Source organism: Haliotis rufescens, unplaced genomic scaffold, assembly GCF_023055435.1.
Source record: "Haliotis rufescens isolate VD_foot unplaced genomic scaffold, xgHalRufe1.0.p SCAF_6, whole genome shotgun sequence".
Classification (NCBI taxonomy): Eukaryota; Metazoa; Mollusca; class Gastropoda; order Lepetellida; family Haliotidae; genus Haliotis; species Haliotis rufescens.
In genome coordinates, this window is record NW_025964334.1 from 24,884,376 (window position 1) to 24,901,630 (window position 17,255).

General features: G+C 42.9%; 1 protein-coding gene across 3 annotated transcripts in view; it reads right to left on the reverse strand.

Moving 5' to 3' along the window:
• Positions 1–17,255, reverse strand: part of LOC124111423 — a 50,359-nt gene that overhangs the window by 12,093 nt on the left and 21,011 nt on the right. For 2 of the 3 annotated variants that reach the window (XM_046471122.2, XM_046471121.2), the window contains exons 2-5: positions 3,824–3,937; positions 3,322–3,381; positions 2,158–2,271; positions 288–876 (exon numbers count right to left, since the gene is read on the reverse strand). In XM_046471122.2, the coding sequence (XP_046327078.2) occupies positions 288–876; positions 2,158–2,271; positions 3,322–3,381; positions 3,824–3,937 (877 nt within the window). Of the gene's footprint in view, positions 1–287; positions 877–2,157; positions 2,272–3,321; positions 3,382–3,823; positions 3,938–12,252; positions 13,366–17,255 lie in introns of those variants that run through there. The other variant, XM_046471120.2, reaches the window with a different exon arrangement.

Below are 17,255 nucleotides of genomic sequence, written 5' to 3' on the forward strand. Positions count from 1 at the left end.
GCTCGGAGTCAGTATAGGGTGTCTGAGTGGGGTATTCGTGTTAAACAGCGGCATGGTATCTCAGTGAGCTAGCACCATTAATCGGCATCAGTCTGGACTAGAACAAGCAGCCACACACACACACACACACACACACACACACACACACACACACACACACACACACACACACACACACACACACACACACACACACACACACACGTGTATGCACGTCGCTATATAAGCCCAATAATCTTGGGCGCGACGTTAAACCCAAATTCACCTCACCCCACCTAGACACTAACCAGCGAAGCCTGAGCAGAGGTAAAGCTTCATGATCTTATCGTCTGGAGGACAGTCTCGGTGTACATATCCTTGAAGAATCTGCGTGCGTCTCTCAACAGAACTCAGCCGAGCAGTGTCTCGAGTCTCTGGTCGGTGAACCACAGGAGTCTGGATAGGACTTGTAATCATCCGCCGGAAGCTGATATCACCTTCTTCTCCTGCGTCACTCCCGGTTTGTCGTCCAGTATCTTCCTCAGATGCCTGACCTTCTTCGTTGTCTGTCTGTCTTTCTGGTTCCTGTAAAGACACTTTCTTCATCTTGGAGGAAGAGGATGTGAGTGGACGGGCACCGTCATCGCTCTGGCCTATGTCCGGTAAGGGGGTTGTGGAGCTGAACTTCCTTGACCCATCACTCTGGCGACGGGACCTGCCATCAAGGTCACTGGGGTCCGCAGCTGACACGTTATCGTTTGACAGAGGGTCAAGCACTTTTTGCGGAGATGCATGTTTGTGTCCATTCATGTGAGGCCGACTTCTGCTGCCAGACTTCCTCAACTTCTCTCCAACCTCAGAGTAGCTGTTGAACAGGCCCTTCCGTGCTTCAGCCGACTATAAAGACAGATAACTTTTTAATGTTATGTCAAATGTTATATATAATTCCACTGATGCTATAACAATGTAATAACTTTCCGACTATTGCAAATCACTCATTCACTCACCCCCACCCCACTAACACCACCACCACCCATTCACTCACCGACTCGGGGTCACGGGTGGCCAGTCGTCTGAGACGCCGCAATTCGCTGTGCAGAGTTGCGTCCCTTGGGCACGCCAGAAACCTACGATTGTAGGTTCGAATCTCGGTTCGCCCCGATTAGGTTTTTAGGTTTGTCAGCACCATACCCGTGCTCGTGGGTTTCACCGAAGTGGTAAACGTCTGAGACCCGCATCACTTCAGGCTTTCCTCCCACATTACGCTGACACGCCATGATATAACTGGAATACTGTTAAAAGCGGCGTTAAACCCAACTCACTCACTCACTCACTCACTCTCTCACTCACTCACCCACTCAACCTGCACTTAAGTATTCCTCAAATTTGATTGTTCAGTGACAACATATGATATTAACAGTGAGAACAACAGAATAGGGTGAGGGAGGTCGAAAGTCGTCTAGGGCCCAAGCAGTTCGCTTTGCAGAGTTGCGTCTGCCAGACACCTATAATCCTGGGTTCGAATCCCGGTTTCTTTGCATCAGCATCATACCCGTGCTCGTGGCAGATAGCATATAACAGAAATACTGTTCAAAGTGGTGTTAATTCCAACTCACTCACTCACTCACTCACTCACTCACTGTATACAAGATGACTTCATACAATGTTCAAAGTACAAAATGCTACGTCACCTGAGCAATATATTTATTCTAATTACGTTTATACCTAGGTTCGACTTTTCAAACGTTTTTCTCCACCGCATATTTCCCTCAAAATGATTATATAGGGAGGAAAAGCTGATCCTATTGGGTCAGGATAATGACGGGTCTCGGGACTGAGGCCGCAATTCGCTGTGCAGAAACATAGTGGTTTTGAATCCCTGTTCGCCCCTATTAGGTTTCTAGATTTGCCAACACCATTACCGTGCTCGTGGGTTTCACCAAGTGGTACGACCTTTCATCCCACACCAGGCTGACGTGCCCTGGTATAAGTGGAATACTGTTCAAAGCGGCGTTAAACCCAATCCATCTCTAGAGGAGTAACCATGAGGTATTATGAGGGAGTGATGAGACTTTATAAAACATGGTGATAAAAAATACTTCCGTCTTGGGTTTTTAACAAAACGTCTTAAATGTCTTTTGTATTTGTGAGTGAGCATCATTATAACTAAGTATGTACCTGTTTCGTGCCGCCACTGCGACGTCTCGCGTCGTCGGGGGAGGCTTCCTCATCCGAGACTTCATCATCCAAAGTTTCACCCATGCGTCTCTCGATACGGCGGGTCAGCTTCCGCTAAAGAAAGAAACAAACAATTATATGTTTGATTGATTGTTTGTTGTTTAAAGCCGCACTCGGCAATATTCTAGCTGTATGACGGCGGTCTGTAAATAATCAAGTCTGGACCAGACAATCCAGTGATTGACATCATGAGGATAAACATTTGGGATAAGATGACATGCATCAATCAAGTCAGTGAGCCTGGTCACCCCATCCCGTTAGTCGCCTCTTACAGCAAGCATGGGTTGCCAAAGAACAGTTCAAATCCGGATCTTCACGGGACACAAACAGTGACTAAATGAAGCGACTATACGATTTTCCATATCCTATAGAAATCTCTGCATAACAGTCGATTGTCAGATTCCGACTATATCATGAGCATGTGTTCATGAATACTATCAAATAGTAATGATACCAGATGTTCGGGAAAAGGTAAGCGTATCCTGCCGAAACGGGTGACACCCGTCACAAACACATGCAAAGGCAAGTCAATTGTTAACATGAAAAAACACGGGAACATATGGTACAAGTCAAAATAGGAAACTGCATCGGACATCATTTTGTCACAGATGCGTCACATTTGGAAATGTCCTCAACATGTCTACCATAAAACGTTTTGAAAGCTTTACAGAGGCTTTAACTGCTGTAACCTTGATCAAACAACTTCAATCAAGTCGTATGATGCTCTTTGAAATCTTGAAAGCATGCTCGATTGTATCTCAAAAGTTGTGGAATGTCAAGGCCAAAGGCTGGAGCTGCTCAAATATTGCTCGACATGAAGTGACGAGGCTAAAAAAGTGGACATGATTCTCGAGCATCGGCACATCGCTTCCCGCGTCGTCTGGAGTAGGCGCTGTTGTCCGTGATTGACAACCGACATTGTATTAAAGAGCCGAGTTCATTCATTCTGTGTATGCTTGGTATTAAAGAGCCGAGTTCATTCTGTGTATGCTTGGTGAGAAAAAGACAGTGTTCCTCACTCATCCTTTCTATTTTCAAAAACATTTTTTAATCCACCCTTACATTTGCGCGATGTCAACAATGTCAACAATGAAAATTTCTTACCCGTAGATGGTTGACAATTTTCTTGTCAATTTCAAAACTGATCTTTTTACACTTGGTGCCCTGTAAATGTAAAAATATTAAAAATCAACACTCAAATGTAAAAAAAAGATATAACGGGACAATTTGCGGAATACTAAAAGACAGTGCTTAAGGGCTAACCTTTCGGTACCCGAGGTGGGCCCAAAAAATAAATGTTCGCTGAACAATGGACATTGAAAATGGATTCATGTACATCAATAATTTTGAGTTAATTATACATTCAACATTACTTAATCCTTCATTCTGAGTTGGAAGTTGATAATTATGATTGTTCATTACCGTCAAGCCATTGTTCTGACGATGTCACACCAACAATATGTTTGACATCATTGTCAAAAGTGACGACAACATTTCAATTAATACAAGCAAACCACTGACGATAGGATCTCAGTGGCACAACAGGCGATTAATAATGGCATCAAATGAGCTCTCTACTTGGTCAGTAGCAATATATACCACTCACGTCGTCAGAAAATCCCTGTAGAAATGTGATGTGTTTCCGAGAGGGGCGGGAGAAGGAGAGATCAGCCTCAAGAGGCGGAAGCACCGTGCTTCGATGTCGGCCATTCTCTGCCAACTGTAAACAATATAAACAATGTAAACAATGAGTGAATGAGTGAGTGAGTGGGTTTGGGTGGTTGGGTTTCTTTGTTTAACTTCGCACTCAGCAATATTCCAGCTAAATAATGGAATCTGGACCAGACAATCAACCCATGCAATTGGGACACGATGACATACATCAACCAAGTCAACGAGCCTGACCACCCGATCCCGTTAGTTAGGATGGGTTGCTGAAGAGTTCTAACCAGGACATGTACGGATGAAATGGTTGGGTGAGTGAATGAGATGGCTTGAACGATGCTTTCAACAATATATCAGTGTTTTGTTGTATGATAAACAACTCTCACTCGTCGTTTATTTCTTAAATAGGAATTACATATATAGGTATAATGATATTCATCTCCTATCCTCAGATTACAAAGATGATATGAATGTTAAATCAATGCCCAAACATCTCCAAGCGTTAACTTTCCATCTTCACAAACCCTCATCAACCAGTAAGGCTATGTATATCACGACGTGTCAGATTTCCCAGACTCCATCCATCAACAACCCCCATCCCCACCCCAACTGCACACACACACACACACACACACACACACACACACACACACACACACACACACACTCACTCACTCACTCACTCACTCACTCACTCACTTACTCACACTCACAGACACACTCATATACACACTGACTCATTCACACTCACGTACGCACACACACACACACACACACACTTTCACACTCACACACATATACACTCATACCCACATACTCACACACCAAGTCACACGCACGGGCGCACACACTCTCGCACACACATACACACACTCACTCTAACACATACACACACATACTCCACACACGTTCACACACCCCTCATATACACACACATTCACATTCTCTCACAAACACACCACTCACTCACACACACACACACTCACATACACACACATACTCACACGCACGCACACACACGCACACACAGTCACACACACAGACATACCCACAATCACACCCACACATAAACACACATACTCACACAAGCACACACGTACACACATACACACACACTGAATGTTTCTGAGTGTGTGAAGTGAGCCAATTTTTCATGATTAAATCTTGAATTAAACCATAAATATCCAAACTAACCTGATGTCTCGCTCTCAATCGTTTTCTATACATTCTTAGGCTTTCAGTGATCACGTTGTTCATTAATGTCCGTTTGCACCAGCTCACATGAAGTGTATGATAAAAGACACTTCTTTCGTATACCTGGGACTAATGCGGAAAAAAACACCGTCGTTATGTAGACGTGTGAGCTCGTGGCCATTCAACTCATTAACCCTCTCGACGCCAGATCAAAGAAAACGTCAGACACTATAATAAGTAGCACTTAACATTTCAGCTGCGGTGAATAACAAACTCTATCACAGAGAAGTGTCGTGTTAAACACCCCAAACACACGCACACCAAACATTGGGTTTAAGTCGACATGATACTTCTGACATAAAAAGAGTTAAACGGCGCATAAAATTAAACGTATGTAGAAGCTACGGCAATACAATAGCAGTAAGGCAATACAAGTTCGAATCCAATATCTACCATTGAGGGGCAACAATAGACGTGAAGAATATAATCACCATTTTCACGCGATCTCATACTTCCCTTGTCAATTAACACCATGGCTAGTACCGTTAGAGTCGAGGGGACGTGACACACAATGAATCTGATGGCAGTGTTTCTCTCCCTCTCTCTGACAGTATCGAGCGTGGTTTTATTGTTACCGTGATTAAGGGTCCCTTTGGGAGTAATCTCAGCCACAGTGTCACGCGCATTCTTAGATGAAAATAGTTCTGCTAACAGCAGTCTAAGATATTGTTGTGTGCGACGTTAAACAACAAACAAATAAACACAAATATGCTAAATTACTTGAAGTATTGAAATTCCAGTATTTGCAAAACGCTGTCTCTTTTAATAACTTTGACATTTATGTAATTTCACGATATGACATTGTTGTGTCATGGCGTCATATCTGGAGATTCGAACATGCGTATATTGGACGACGTTATTTTTGAGAGGGGAGTGTCTAGTGAGTTGTTCCCCATAGATGTAGCTGGCTTTTTAAAAATATATTTTTATTTCTGGGACTAGATATAGACTTACGTATAAAGGATATAACCACCCCCAATAGGTCTTCCAAATCAGTTATATACCCGCAGTTACCTTTTCGCCTTATCAGTAACATTTGACCGTTTCTCGCACAGACGCCGCGACAAAAATACCCGAAAAATCCTTTCTTCAGTTCTTAAAAGTATGAGATTATCTGGGCTCCTTTTTATTATAGTAAACTATAGTTATAACGAACTCAAAGGGCGACTAATTTTATTTCGTAATAACCGTAGTTCGTTATAAGCATATATACAACAAATGGCCGGGACTAAAAAATAAGTTCGTTATATCGGTAAGTTCGTTATAAGCGTGTTCGTTATAAACGTAGTTTACTGTATATATTAAAAGACAAGTTATCAAAACAAACAGTGGTATTTCAGAGACTGAATATTTCGCCATAACCGATTATTCGCTACACCCGTTGTCATAGTCATCAGTTATATCAGTCCCGAACATTCGACACAGAGAAATACATGAGCTCGTCCAGAAGTCTGGTGTTGTAGGTGCAATGTCTTGTTTGTGAGGAGAGGGGACTTGTCGTTTGTCAAGCCCTGGAATAAGTGAGTTGGATTAAACGCCGCTTTAAAGAGTATTTCAATTATATTGTGTTGTTTCAGCTTTATGTGGGAGGAAAACTGTTAATGTTTCACTTTGGTACCTGATGGGAGAGTGAGTGAGTTGGAACAGTATTCCAGTTATATCACGGCGTCTCAGCTTAATGTGGGAGGAAAGCCCGAAGTGATGGGTACCCTAATGAACCCCTCAAGCACGGACATGCCGCAACAAAAGGATCACAATGAGAAACCACGATCAGCGTACCCTGGTACATCTAAGGGAGACAACTTGCACTTCAATTCGCGGCACCGTAGTCCACTGAATGCCCCTGCCACAAGTATGTGATTACGAACTATACTGTGTGCTTGTCATACAAACATACTGCTAACATACAAATAGGGAAAGTTTATATCGATGCTTTATATCAACTTTCAACAGTGATTAACATATCAATATTGGCCTGATATTGAGAGGCAAGTTTTTGTTGTATTGTTGAAACGTGTTTACACAGCAACGACGTGTTACATACCCATAGCGTTACGAACAACGAGTAATAGATCTGCATTCGATATGATTGGACATACATACCGATAACGCGTTATCTATTGATGTGTATAATCCGTTAGAGGTTATTATATTGTCATAATAAATTTAAGACCTCTTCTGAAGGAGAGTTACGATGGCGCATCAAGCGACTGGGCACCGTCTCTACTTAGTTTTTCGTAAAGAACATTCCGACCTGTGCTAAGGTGGTGTAAGTGTGTCGACCCGGTCACGGGTTGTCAAGTGTCTCGGGTAGCTATGGGGTTATATTATGCACCCGGGATTACCGTTAGCTGTTATCTCTAAGACACAGACAAACTTATCAATTATCATAATGCTGACAGATTAAGTGTTGATGATATGCGAGTAGATTTCAAAGGAACAAATCGTACACTTGTAAAACCTTTTTAGTTGTATATGAGGTGAGGTGAAATGGGGTTTATCGTGGCGTTCAAGATCATTGCACGTATTTAGCGACGTGCATGCACGTGTGTGTGTTTGTATGGCTGCTTGTACCAGTCCGGACTAATGCCGATTTTAGAGTGATAGCTCACTGAGATACCATGCCGCAGTTTAACATGAATACCCCACTCAGACACAGGCTACTGACTCCGAGCCGACCAGTCCTTGTTTTAGCCCTTTAATGCCGAGCGCCATGCAGGGTAACAACAAGCACCATCTGTTAACGTCCTTTGGTATGACACGGCAGGGGATCGAACCCCGGACTTTCCGCTCTTCGGACAGGCGCTCTATATTCGTCTATACATGTTGTATATTAACTTAAGGGGGTGATTTATGACTTTTTAAGTTTTTAATAAAAAAGTGTCTCGCCGATTCCATACTAACTGTTATCAAAAATGACAAAATTCAAATTTATGAGGGAAACAGAATGTGTTCGTTAATACGTCAACACATACAATGATTTCTCTGACACCTCCTGTTTTCCAGTATTTTGTCAGGACATTCAGAAGGATCCAGTTTTTTGTATAACCTGCGTCAAATTTTCCAGTATTCTTTTAAACAATTTGTTTTTTTAAATTGCCTGTCCCTTAGCAAATATGTTCCGATGTTCTGATAAAGAGAGTGAGTGAGTTGGGTTTAACTCCGCATTGAACAGTATTCCCGTGTCAACTATATGTGGGAGGATATCCCGAAGTGATGCAGGTCTTAGACGTTTACCACGCAAATTGAATCTTGTGAAACCCATGATCAGGCCCTTGAACCCAGGACCGCGATCAGCGGATCCTGGCATGACTACGGTACGCAACTCTGCACAGCGAACTCGACGAGTGGGCCATCCGAGGCACCGGCACGTTTGTGACGCAAAGCACTTTTACAGAGCTGCAATGTTTAATTGCAATCATTGAAATTAAACAATATATATAAAAAGAACGGGCCAAAATTGTACATGTGAAGTACAAGAACATTTAGGCAAAAAAACTTTTTCGTCAGAGGAAAAATGTACTGCTTTCACTAAAACAACATGGTGAATACGCCCGTGTTTTTGGGAATCATCGTTCAACGAGTGGTCGACCACTGACAATAAACAAAAAACGCCGCTCCCGTCGTGTTAAATTGACCCGCCACAAACAGGTATACTGATTGTCGACCCACAGATAGACGAGAATGCTTCTCCAATACCCTTGTCTCGCAGCAGCATTGAAGCGCTACAATGGACACTCGGGACGAAAGAAATAGACACATTCTCCCAACTGTCAGTTAAGCCACTAGCGGGAACGATATGACACATACACAGATGATATATACAATATCGCCTGGTGATATACTGCTCCGCATTCAACATGCTCTGTCCAAACAACAATGCAGTCTATCAAACCACTAGTTCGATCTTGTCTGTAAGAGAACACCTGCAGGTGATTTCACTAGCTACCGCCATCTTGCAATACCGTCGGTAACGACATAATGCAGTGCGGGGCAATTGACACACACCTATGGAATACTGTGAGGGACATTATCGCAATCTCGCAATTGACTCACAAGAGATAGTTTTTCTTGAATTCTGTTACGACCTTTTCACAATATTGCATATGTGAGCATTTAACATATATAGGGAATACTAACGGAGTGTTTCGTGTCGTAGTTATCATGTATAAGGGATACATATATTTATTCCTAATACATGGTATTTACTTACGGGAACACACACGGGTAATACACGTTATTATGAAATGTCATTCTTCACAGAATCAAAGTGAAAGACGTATTTTCACTCAATACGTTGTAAACCGCGTATAAAGATTATGTCACTGTTTGTAAACCTCTCCATAAATTATATATATATCAAATCAGCTGCAGTCATTATTTAAATAAGGTTTTATTGTTTTCGTTTAACGCAACACTCAGCAATATTCCAGATATTTTGCAGCGGTCTGTAAATAATCGGATCTGGACAATCCAGTGATTGACATCATGAGCATCAATCTACGTGAGTGGAATACGATGACATGGATCAACCAAGGCAGCGAGCCTGGCCACCCGATCCCGTTAGTCGCCTCTGAAGGACAACCATAGGTTGCTAAAGAGTAATTCTAACCCGGATCTTCACAGGTTTGTTTTTTTATTAAAGAATATGTACACGTCAGAAAAGTCCCAGCAATATTTATTGAGAACGTTAGGCAATAGTTTATTCAGCAAATGTGCATCGCATGATACTATCAATGTTTGGAGCTTATTTACAGTAGTTTCTGTAAGGTACCCCATTTGCAATAGGTATTGGCACGTGGTACCGACTTCTACAATGAAGCAAATGTTTACGGTCAGCTAATACTAGTAATCTAAATTGAGAGAGTGAGTGAGTATGGTTTTACGCCGCTTTGAGCAATATTCCAGCAATATCACGGCGGGGGACATCAGAAATGGGCTTCACACATTGTTCCCATGTCGGGAATCGAACCCGGATCTTCGGCGTGACGTGCGAACACTTTAACCACTAGGCTACTCGACCGCCCGACTGTACGGAGATGAAGAAGTTGGATATAGCAGTAACGAACCAAATTTAACCCCTGAGATTGGTATACACAATTTGTCATATTTCATGTAAAAAGGGATCTCGGATCTTCAACTGATTTTCAATGCCCAAAGAAGTTCTTTACATCATGAGATGGCATCTTCCCGAGGCAAGAGAGTTAACTGACTTTAAAAGTCCAGTTTCCAAACTTGCCGAACTAGGCTGGAATTACTGGGCTCGCGTCGTAGCGCCACCAGTGGCTATTACCAGTTATGTCCCTTCTAAGCCTCTCCTATGGACCGATGAGATTCAATCACTTGCGTTTGCTTCATACAAAATGGTGGCGCCCTGTCAGGACGATCTGATCGATAATCAAGGTCAAGATTGTGATAAAACGGGTCTTACATCGCGAAATGCATCAAATCACGTAAGCACCTTGATTAAAAACATGAAAAGATTCGGAAAATATCTATTGACAACGAGTTGGCGGTGCACATGCTTTGCAAATCCTGCAATCGATCGAAATCTGCACGACAGTTTACGAACCGGATTTCGATTTCGGTGCGCGATTTTGATTTGACTATGCACAGACTCGTTAGTCCAGCCAAAATGTAACTCCATAATACCAGCCTAGTTCGGCAAGGGTGGAAACTGCACTTTTATAGTCAGTTAACTCTCTTGCCTCGGGAAGATGTGAGATGGCGGTAATTTACAATTGAAATTTGAAGTTGCGATGCCCCATGACACTACAGGAAGTCAGATGATGTGGTTGTCTGTGTTGGTGATAAATCACTCACGATACCAGTGGGCGAGTCCATCCGTAGATTATGAAAAACATCCTGGTTCATGGAAACGAACGATGATTCATTTCCCGCCCAGTCGTCTAAGGCGTAGCGATTCTAACCCGGATTGTAGCCACGTATGGTGATCAGAAGCAGTCAACAGTGTGAACTTTATTACAAATATACAGGAGATGAAATAAAACGCACATACATCGTCTAAGGCGCCGCAATTCGCTGTGCAGAGTTGCGTCCCTTGGGCACGCCAGAAACCTATGATTGTGGGTTCGAATCTCGGTTCACTCCGATTACATTTCTAGGTTTGTCAGCACCATACCCGGGCTCGTGGGTTTCACCGAAGTGATAAACGTCTGGGACCTGCATCACTTCGGGCTTTCCTCCCACATTAAGCTGACACGCCGCGATATAACTGGAATACTGTTAAAAGCGGCGTTAAACTCAACTCACTCACTCAGTAAAACCCCTCCGAATTACCTTGATTACTTGATAAATCCACCCCGTATCCATCGAAGCTTACACATCGAAGTGCGTGTCCAAAGACATTTTTAGCATATATAAAATAGAAATATAGTATAGTAGGTATACATCCCCAAAATGAAACAAACAACAAGTCGTTATTCAATTGTTTTGTAGTGATATGGATATCATAGTTGTGCTGCGGATCTAAGTTTGCCGTGTTTCGGCGTCTGCTTTCAGCCTAGGAACGTTTTGATAACCAACAACCGTTTTGATGTCAAATCCAATTTTCAAGTGTATACTCTCTATATGTAATTATGTATAGCCCTGTCACATTCTTTACTGATTTATTCATCAACCATGATGAACAATATGAGGAGAACAATCTTTGAGTTCATTATTCGTAGCTCAATGTTCAAAGGAATTTTTCTTTCTTATAGTGGGTGAGTGAGTATGGTTTTACGCCGCTTTTAGCAATATTCCAGCAATATCACGGCGGGGGACACCAGAAATGTTTCTTTCTTATGACTGAGGTAAATTGATAAACTACTCGTCTAATGAACTAAAACCAAAATAATTTGTATTGCAAAGAGACAGCAACGCAGTAACTAGTAACGTTTTTAATTCAGTTACCTATACTACAAATAGCTAAATACACAGTCATGTAACCAACTTTCAAATACATCAACATCGAATACCAATTTCTTGTTTGCTTCAGTTTTGCCCCCATCAAACATAGGTTTCTAGCGACTTTTGCCCAGCAGTTGTTAAATCTTAAAAATTACTGTTGTAATTTAAATTTTCATACACCTAATTTTAAATACGAAATCTCACCTCCAGAATACGTTTAATTTTCTTGTTGGGTTTCGGTAGAATAAGAACTCCCGCGGGTCTTTCCTTTCTTGCACGTGTAGGGCGTGCGCGTTTCCTAACACCTGCACCTGTTAACAACGTCTGTGTCTGACGTTGTATCGGGGGCAGGTGCACGTGCATCACAGAAGAAGGCATTCTGGGACGTCAAAATACAACGGTTCTGTTTGATCAATGTTCTCTGTTTTAGTATCCAACATTCGCAACAACGTATTTACCGCTGCCACCATTGACTATCCTTTTCAAATCGACTGTCTGAGTGGCTCGGCGTGATCAAGTTTATAAAGTTACCCTCCAATCAATCAGTAGTCTTTTCTTCTTCAACTTTGCCCGGTGCAAACTTTGCCTATTACTGTGCTTATGTGAGGATTACATTCATTGATGTCTTTGTTAGGTTTGAATATTATTGAAAAGTATCCACGAATAGAAATATTAATCCATGCTTGAAACACGCATTGATAGTTTTTCCCCTTGGTTTTGGCTGAGATACAAGCAACCCGTTCTGGAAATGAGTGTCACATAGTTCCTTTCAGCCAAGTCTCCAAGGAATATACACACTAATCCTCTCAGGTCTATATAACCTTTGCATGTCTTGAGCTTTCTAAACGCGGCATAGAGCATTCAAAATCAACATGTATTCCGATTGATAGAGACGCCGTAGTCTATGCTGGAGAATATATTGAATTGCTTCCATGGACTCGATTACTTCAGTAGAAAGATAGCCAGTTTAGAAACCAACTGACCTCCAGTAAATGTAATCCGCCTTCTGGAGTTTGACAAACGATTTCACGTATGCCACTTAGACCAATCCAGAGAGCACCATTTACAAACACAAACACTATCCTTACAACTTCTTATCGCATACTTTCATAATGTGGGACACGCTTGTTAGGAAACATCAAAACGGCATTCATATACCGTATGTATTAATGTACACATGATAAACTAATAAACGTTCCTCCAACGATTTCACCGATGTCAAAGGGCAATCCTCAAGTCCTTCAAAACGTCACGAGTTCTTTGAATTGAATTCGTAACTATGATCAGTGTGTCCTGTAAGGTATTCTAACAACCATTATGGAAGTAATGTCCTTAGCGACTGACGAGACTTTCCTTCTGTACTAGGCATACAAAACAACAATACCAAATTGTGTGCGAGCAGTCCTTGCCGAAAGCCAACTCACGTTCAGTGGGCACGTTAATACTGGACTAAACTCCCAGTTGAAAGTCATGAAGCTTAAAGGGTGGATTTTGCACATAGCAGAAACATGCATGCATACGAGAAAAGGTGTGGAATATCTTATCGATGCATAACACAGTGCCGGTTCTAGTGCCGATGGCCTCTGCTTGATAGGTCTGCTAACAATGTGAGAAAGTTGTTTTTTAATGGATCGAACAATGGATAAATGAGCAATGTTTGACTCAGTACTTACTGAAAACCCGAGGGCTGCCTTTGAAATGGACATTTGATACTTTGACACGAAAAGTGTGTTAGATAGTAGGCATACAGTAAAACGATAGGGGGTAGAGACTCTCCTTGTTTAACTACAGTTTGCCTTTTCAAGAGCTCGTCATAAATTACTCTCACTCACGACAACAACGACGAGTAGGCGGACAACTGGTAATGGATTTGACCCATATTTTATGAAAGATAAATAATACATGCTTAAACGTTTCTATGATAGAGGAAAAGACTCACTGCTCCCGTGCACCTGATCCCGCAGGCGATCTGAGCGGGAGATATCGAGAATGTATACCGTATTTCGCCAGACGAATTTGTGTCTGTGTTGTATCAATTGGAGTGATAAAGAATAGCTTTGAGCATCAATATACAATCTTTCACCAATTCAACAGTTTCGATGCCAATATATAGTAATGGTAGTTCTCACGTCAATTACTATTGTACTTCTACCTCCAATATTGCTTCTACTATAGTACTACTAATAATGGAGACGCAAATTTCACTAAATGATAAACATATACGTATTTATTTTATTGAGCTCACACGTGGTGATGCAACTGAAATCAAAATGCACAAAGCGGGTACAGTCCCAAGTCACTCAACCCCGTCCGTTAAATATAGCTGTAGGTGGATTTAATGTCAACGGATGTAGCGTCAGCGAGATGTAACTTTCTCTGAATTCCTTCGAACAAGATGTTTGTTCACTGTCCACGTCATTTCATTGAAAGAGACCACTAAATAATCAGTCTTTGGTAATCGCACATGTGAAAACCATACATATATATATACATTAAACCTACTATTTATTGTCATGCACTCTTTCCACGTCTCAAGGGAGCGGGGAGCTGTGCAGAGCTGCGTCCCTTGCGCACGCCAGAAACCTATGATTGTTGGGTTCGAATCCCTGTTGGGGGCACGGGTGGCCCAGTCGTCTAAGGCGCCGCGATTCGCTGTGCAGAGTTGCGTCCCTTGGGCACGCCAGAAACCTATGATTGTGGGTTCGAATCCCGGTTCGCCCCGATTATGTTTCTAGGTTTGTCAGCACCATTCCCGTGCTCATGGGTTTCACCGAAGTGGTAAACGTCTGAGACATACATCACTTCGGGCTTTCCTCACACATTAAGCTGACACGCCGTGATATAACTGGAAGACTGCTTAAAGCGGCGTAAATCAACTCACTCACTCACCTTATGAGAGCGGGTCACGATTTTCAGTATGTAATCTGGCACTTGACGTGTCACCTGTCAACGCTACAAATCACACGACACTAGGATTGCGCGAGGCTGTCTATCTCTTGTCTCAGAAACAACTCAAACTGTTTGAACAAATCTTGAAATTTGACATATCTCGCAGTGCAACAACATAAACCTTATTTTGAACATTATCTGATAAGGACTGCGATTGTTCTATAAATATGAAGCAGTAGCTGTCGCACTTGAGGAGTCGGTTATACGTTTATTGCCAAAGTTGTAGATTATAGCTGATATAGTAACATGCTTGACACATCAACTCAACGAGAACTTAAGAAATTTATAGTGTTGTGACGACGTCACACACATTGGAGAAAACAAGGTACATTTATTCTTCAACCCGTGAAGACCCGGCGTAGCATAGATTGTTCAGCAACCCATGTTTGCCGTAAAATCCGACTATGCTTGTAGTAAGAGGCGACTAACAGGATCGGGTGGTCAGGCTCGCTGATTTGGTTGATGCATGTCATCGTATCATGATGGAGTGGATCGATGCTCATGATATCAATTACTGGATTGTCTGGTCCAGACTCGATTATTTACAGACCGCTGTCATATAGCTGGAATATTGCTGAGTGCGACGTTAAACAACAAACAAACAAATAAACAAGCAACATTTGTTCTTGTCTCGTCAAATTTGGTTATGGCGAAGTTATGTCTAGCTGGAAGCTGACCCAGTCGACCACCCTGTGAGAATTCCGGGTAAGAATAGGTGCCAGGTACGTCTTATGAGTTGACTGAAGGGGATCGGATGGTCAAGCTTGTGACGTGGCTGATTGCATGTCATCGCGCCTCGATAGCTCAGATCGTTGCGCGTGCTTTCTGTCACTAGTTTGTCTGGCCGAGACTCGATTATTTACATGCCATCCACTCACTCACTCACTCACTCACTCACTCACTCACTCACTCACCCACCCACCCAACCACTCACTCACTCACTCACTCACCCATCCACCCACCCACCCACCCACTCACTCACTAACTCACTCACCTACACTCACTCACTCACTCACTCACTCACTCACCCACTCACTCACTAACTCACTCACCTACACTCACTCACTCACTCACTCACTCACCCACCCACCCAACCACTCACTCACCCACCCACCCAACCACTCACTCACTCACTCACCCACCCACCCAACCACCCACTCACTCACTCACTCACCCACCCACCCACCCACCCACTCACTCACTAACTCACTCACCTACACTCACTCACTCACTCACTCACTCACCCACTCACTCACCCACCCACTCACCCACCCACTCACTCACTCACTCACTCACTCACTCACTCACTCACTCACTCACCCACCCACCCACCCACCCACCCACTCACTCACTCACTCACTCACTCACTCACTCACTCACTCACACCGGTTTGTTTTGCATGCCATCTTGATATAGCAGGAAATTTAGCTGACTACGGCGTTAAACAACCCTCACTCACTCACTCACTCACTCACTCACTCACTCACCCACCCACCCACCCACCCACTCACTCACTAACTCACTCACCTACACTCACTCACTCACTCACTCACTCACTCACTCACTCACTCACTCACCCACCCACCCACCCACTCACTCACTCACTCACTCACTCACTCACTCACTCACTCACTCACTCACTCACCCACCCACCCACTCACCCACCCACTCACTCACTCACTCACCCACCCACCCACCCACTCACTCACTCACTCACTCACTCACACCGGTTTGTTTTGCCCGCACAAAATATTTCTCATTAATTTGTTTTATTTATGTGGTTGTCAGCGAGCCTGACCACCCGATCCCGTTAGTCGCCTCTTAGTTAGTCGACAAGCATGGGTTATCAGTTCCAACCCGGATTCTTCACTGGTTTCACGATGCATGTTGTTATTTATTTCTACAAAATTAGGGGCAATGTGTCTCACCTTCTCCTTAATATGGTTCACTGTAAGTAGGTAGTACGTCTACATATACAGCGCTGTACAAATATATACAATAGTGATTTATATGTCCGGAATCCCACACATACAGCGAGGTAGGTGTATAATGACACCGTTATGGGGAGTGTCAGTCGTGTAAAGGATCAGTGCCAGCTCCTAATCCCCTTGTCACTGATCTAGTGGTAAATAGGATATATATTGTGGGTCCGCGCGTGTCACCACAAATCGTATTCAATAAGATACATTAAGTGGCGACCCGTGAAGATTCCGGGGGACAAAAGGTCTTCAGCAACCCATGCTTGCCGTAAAAGGTGA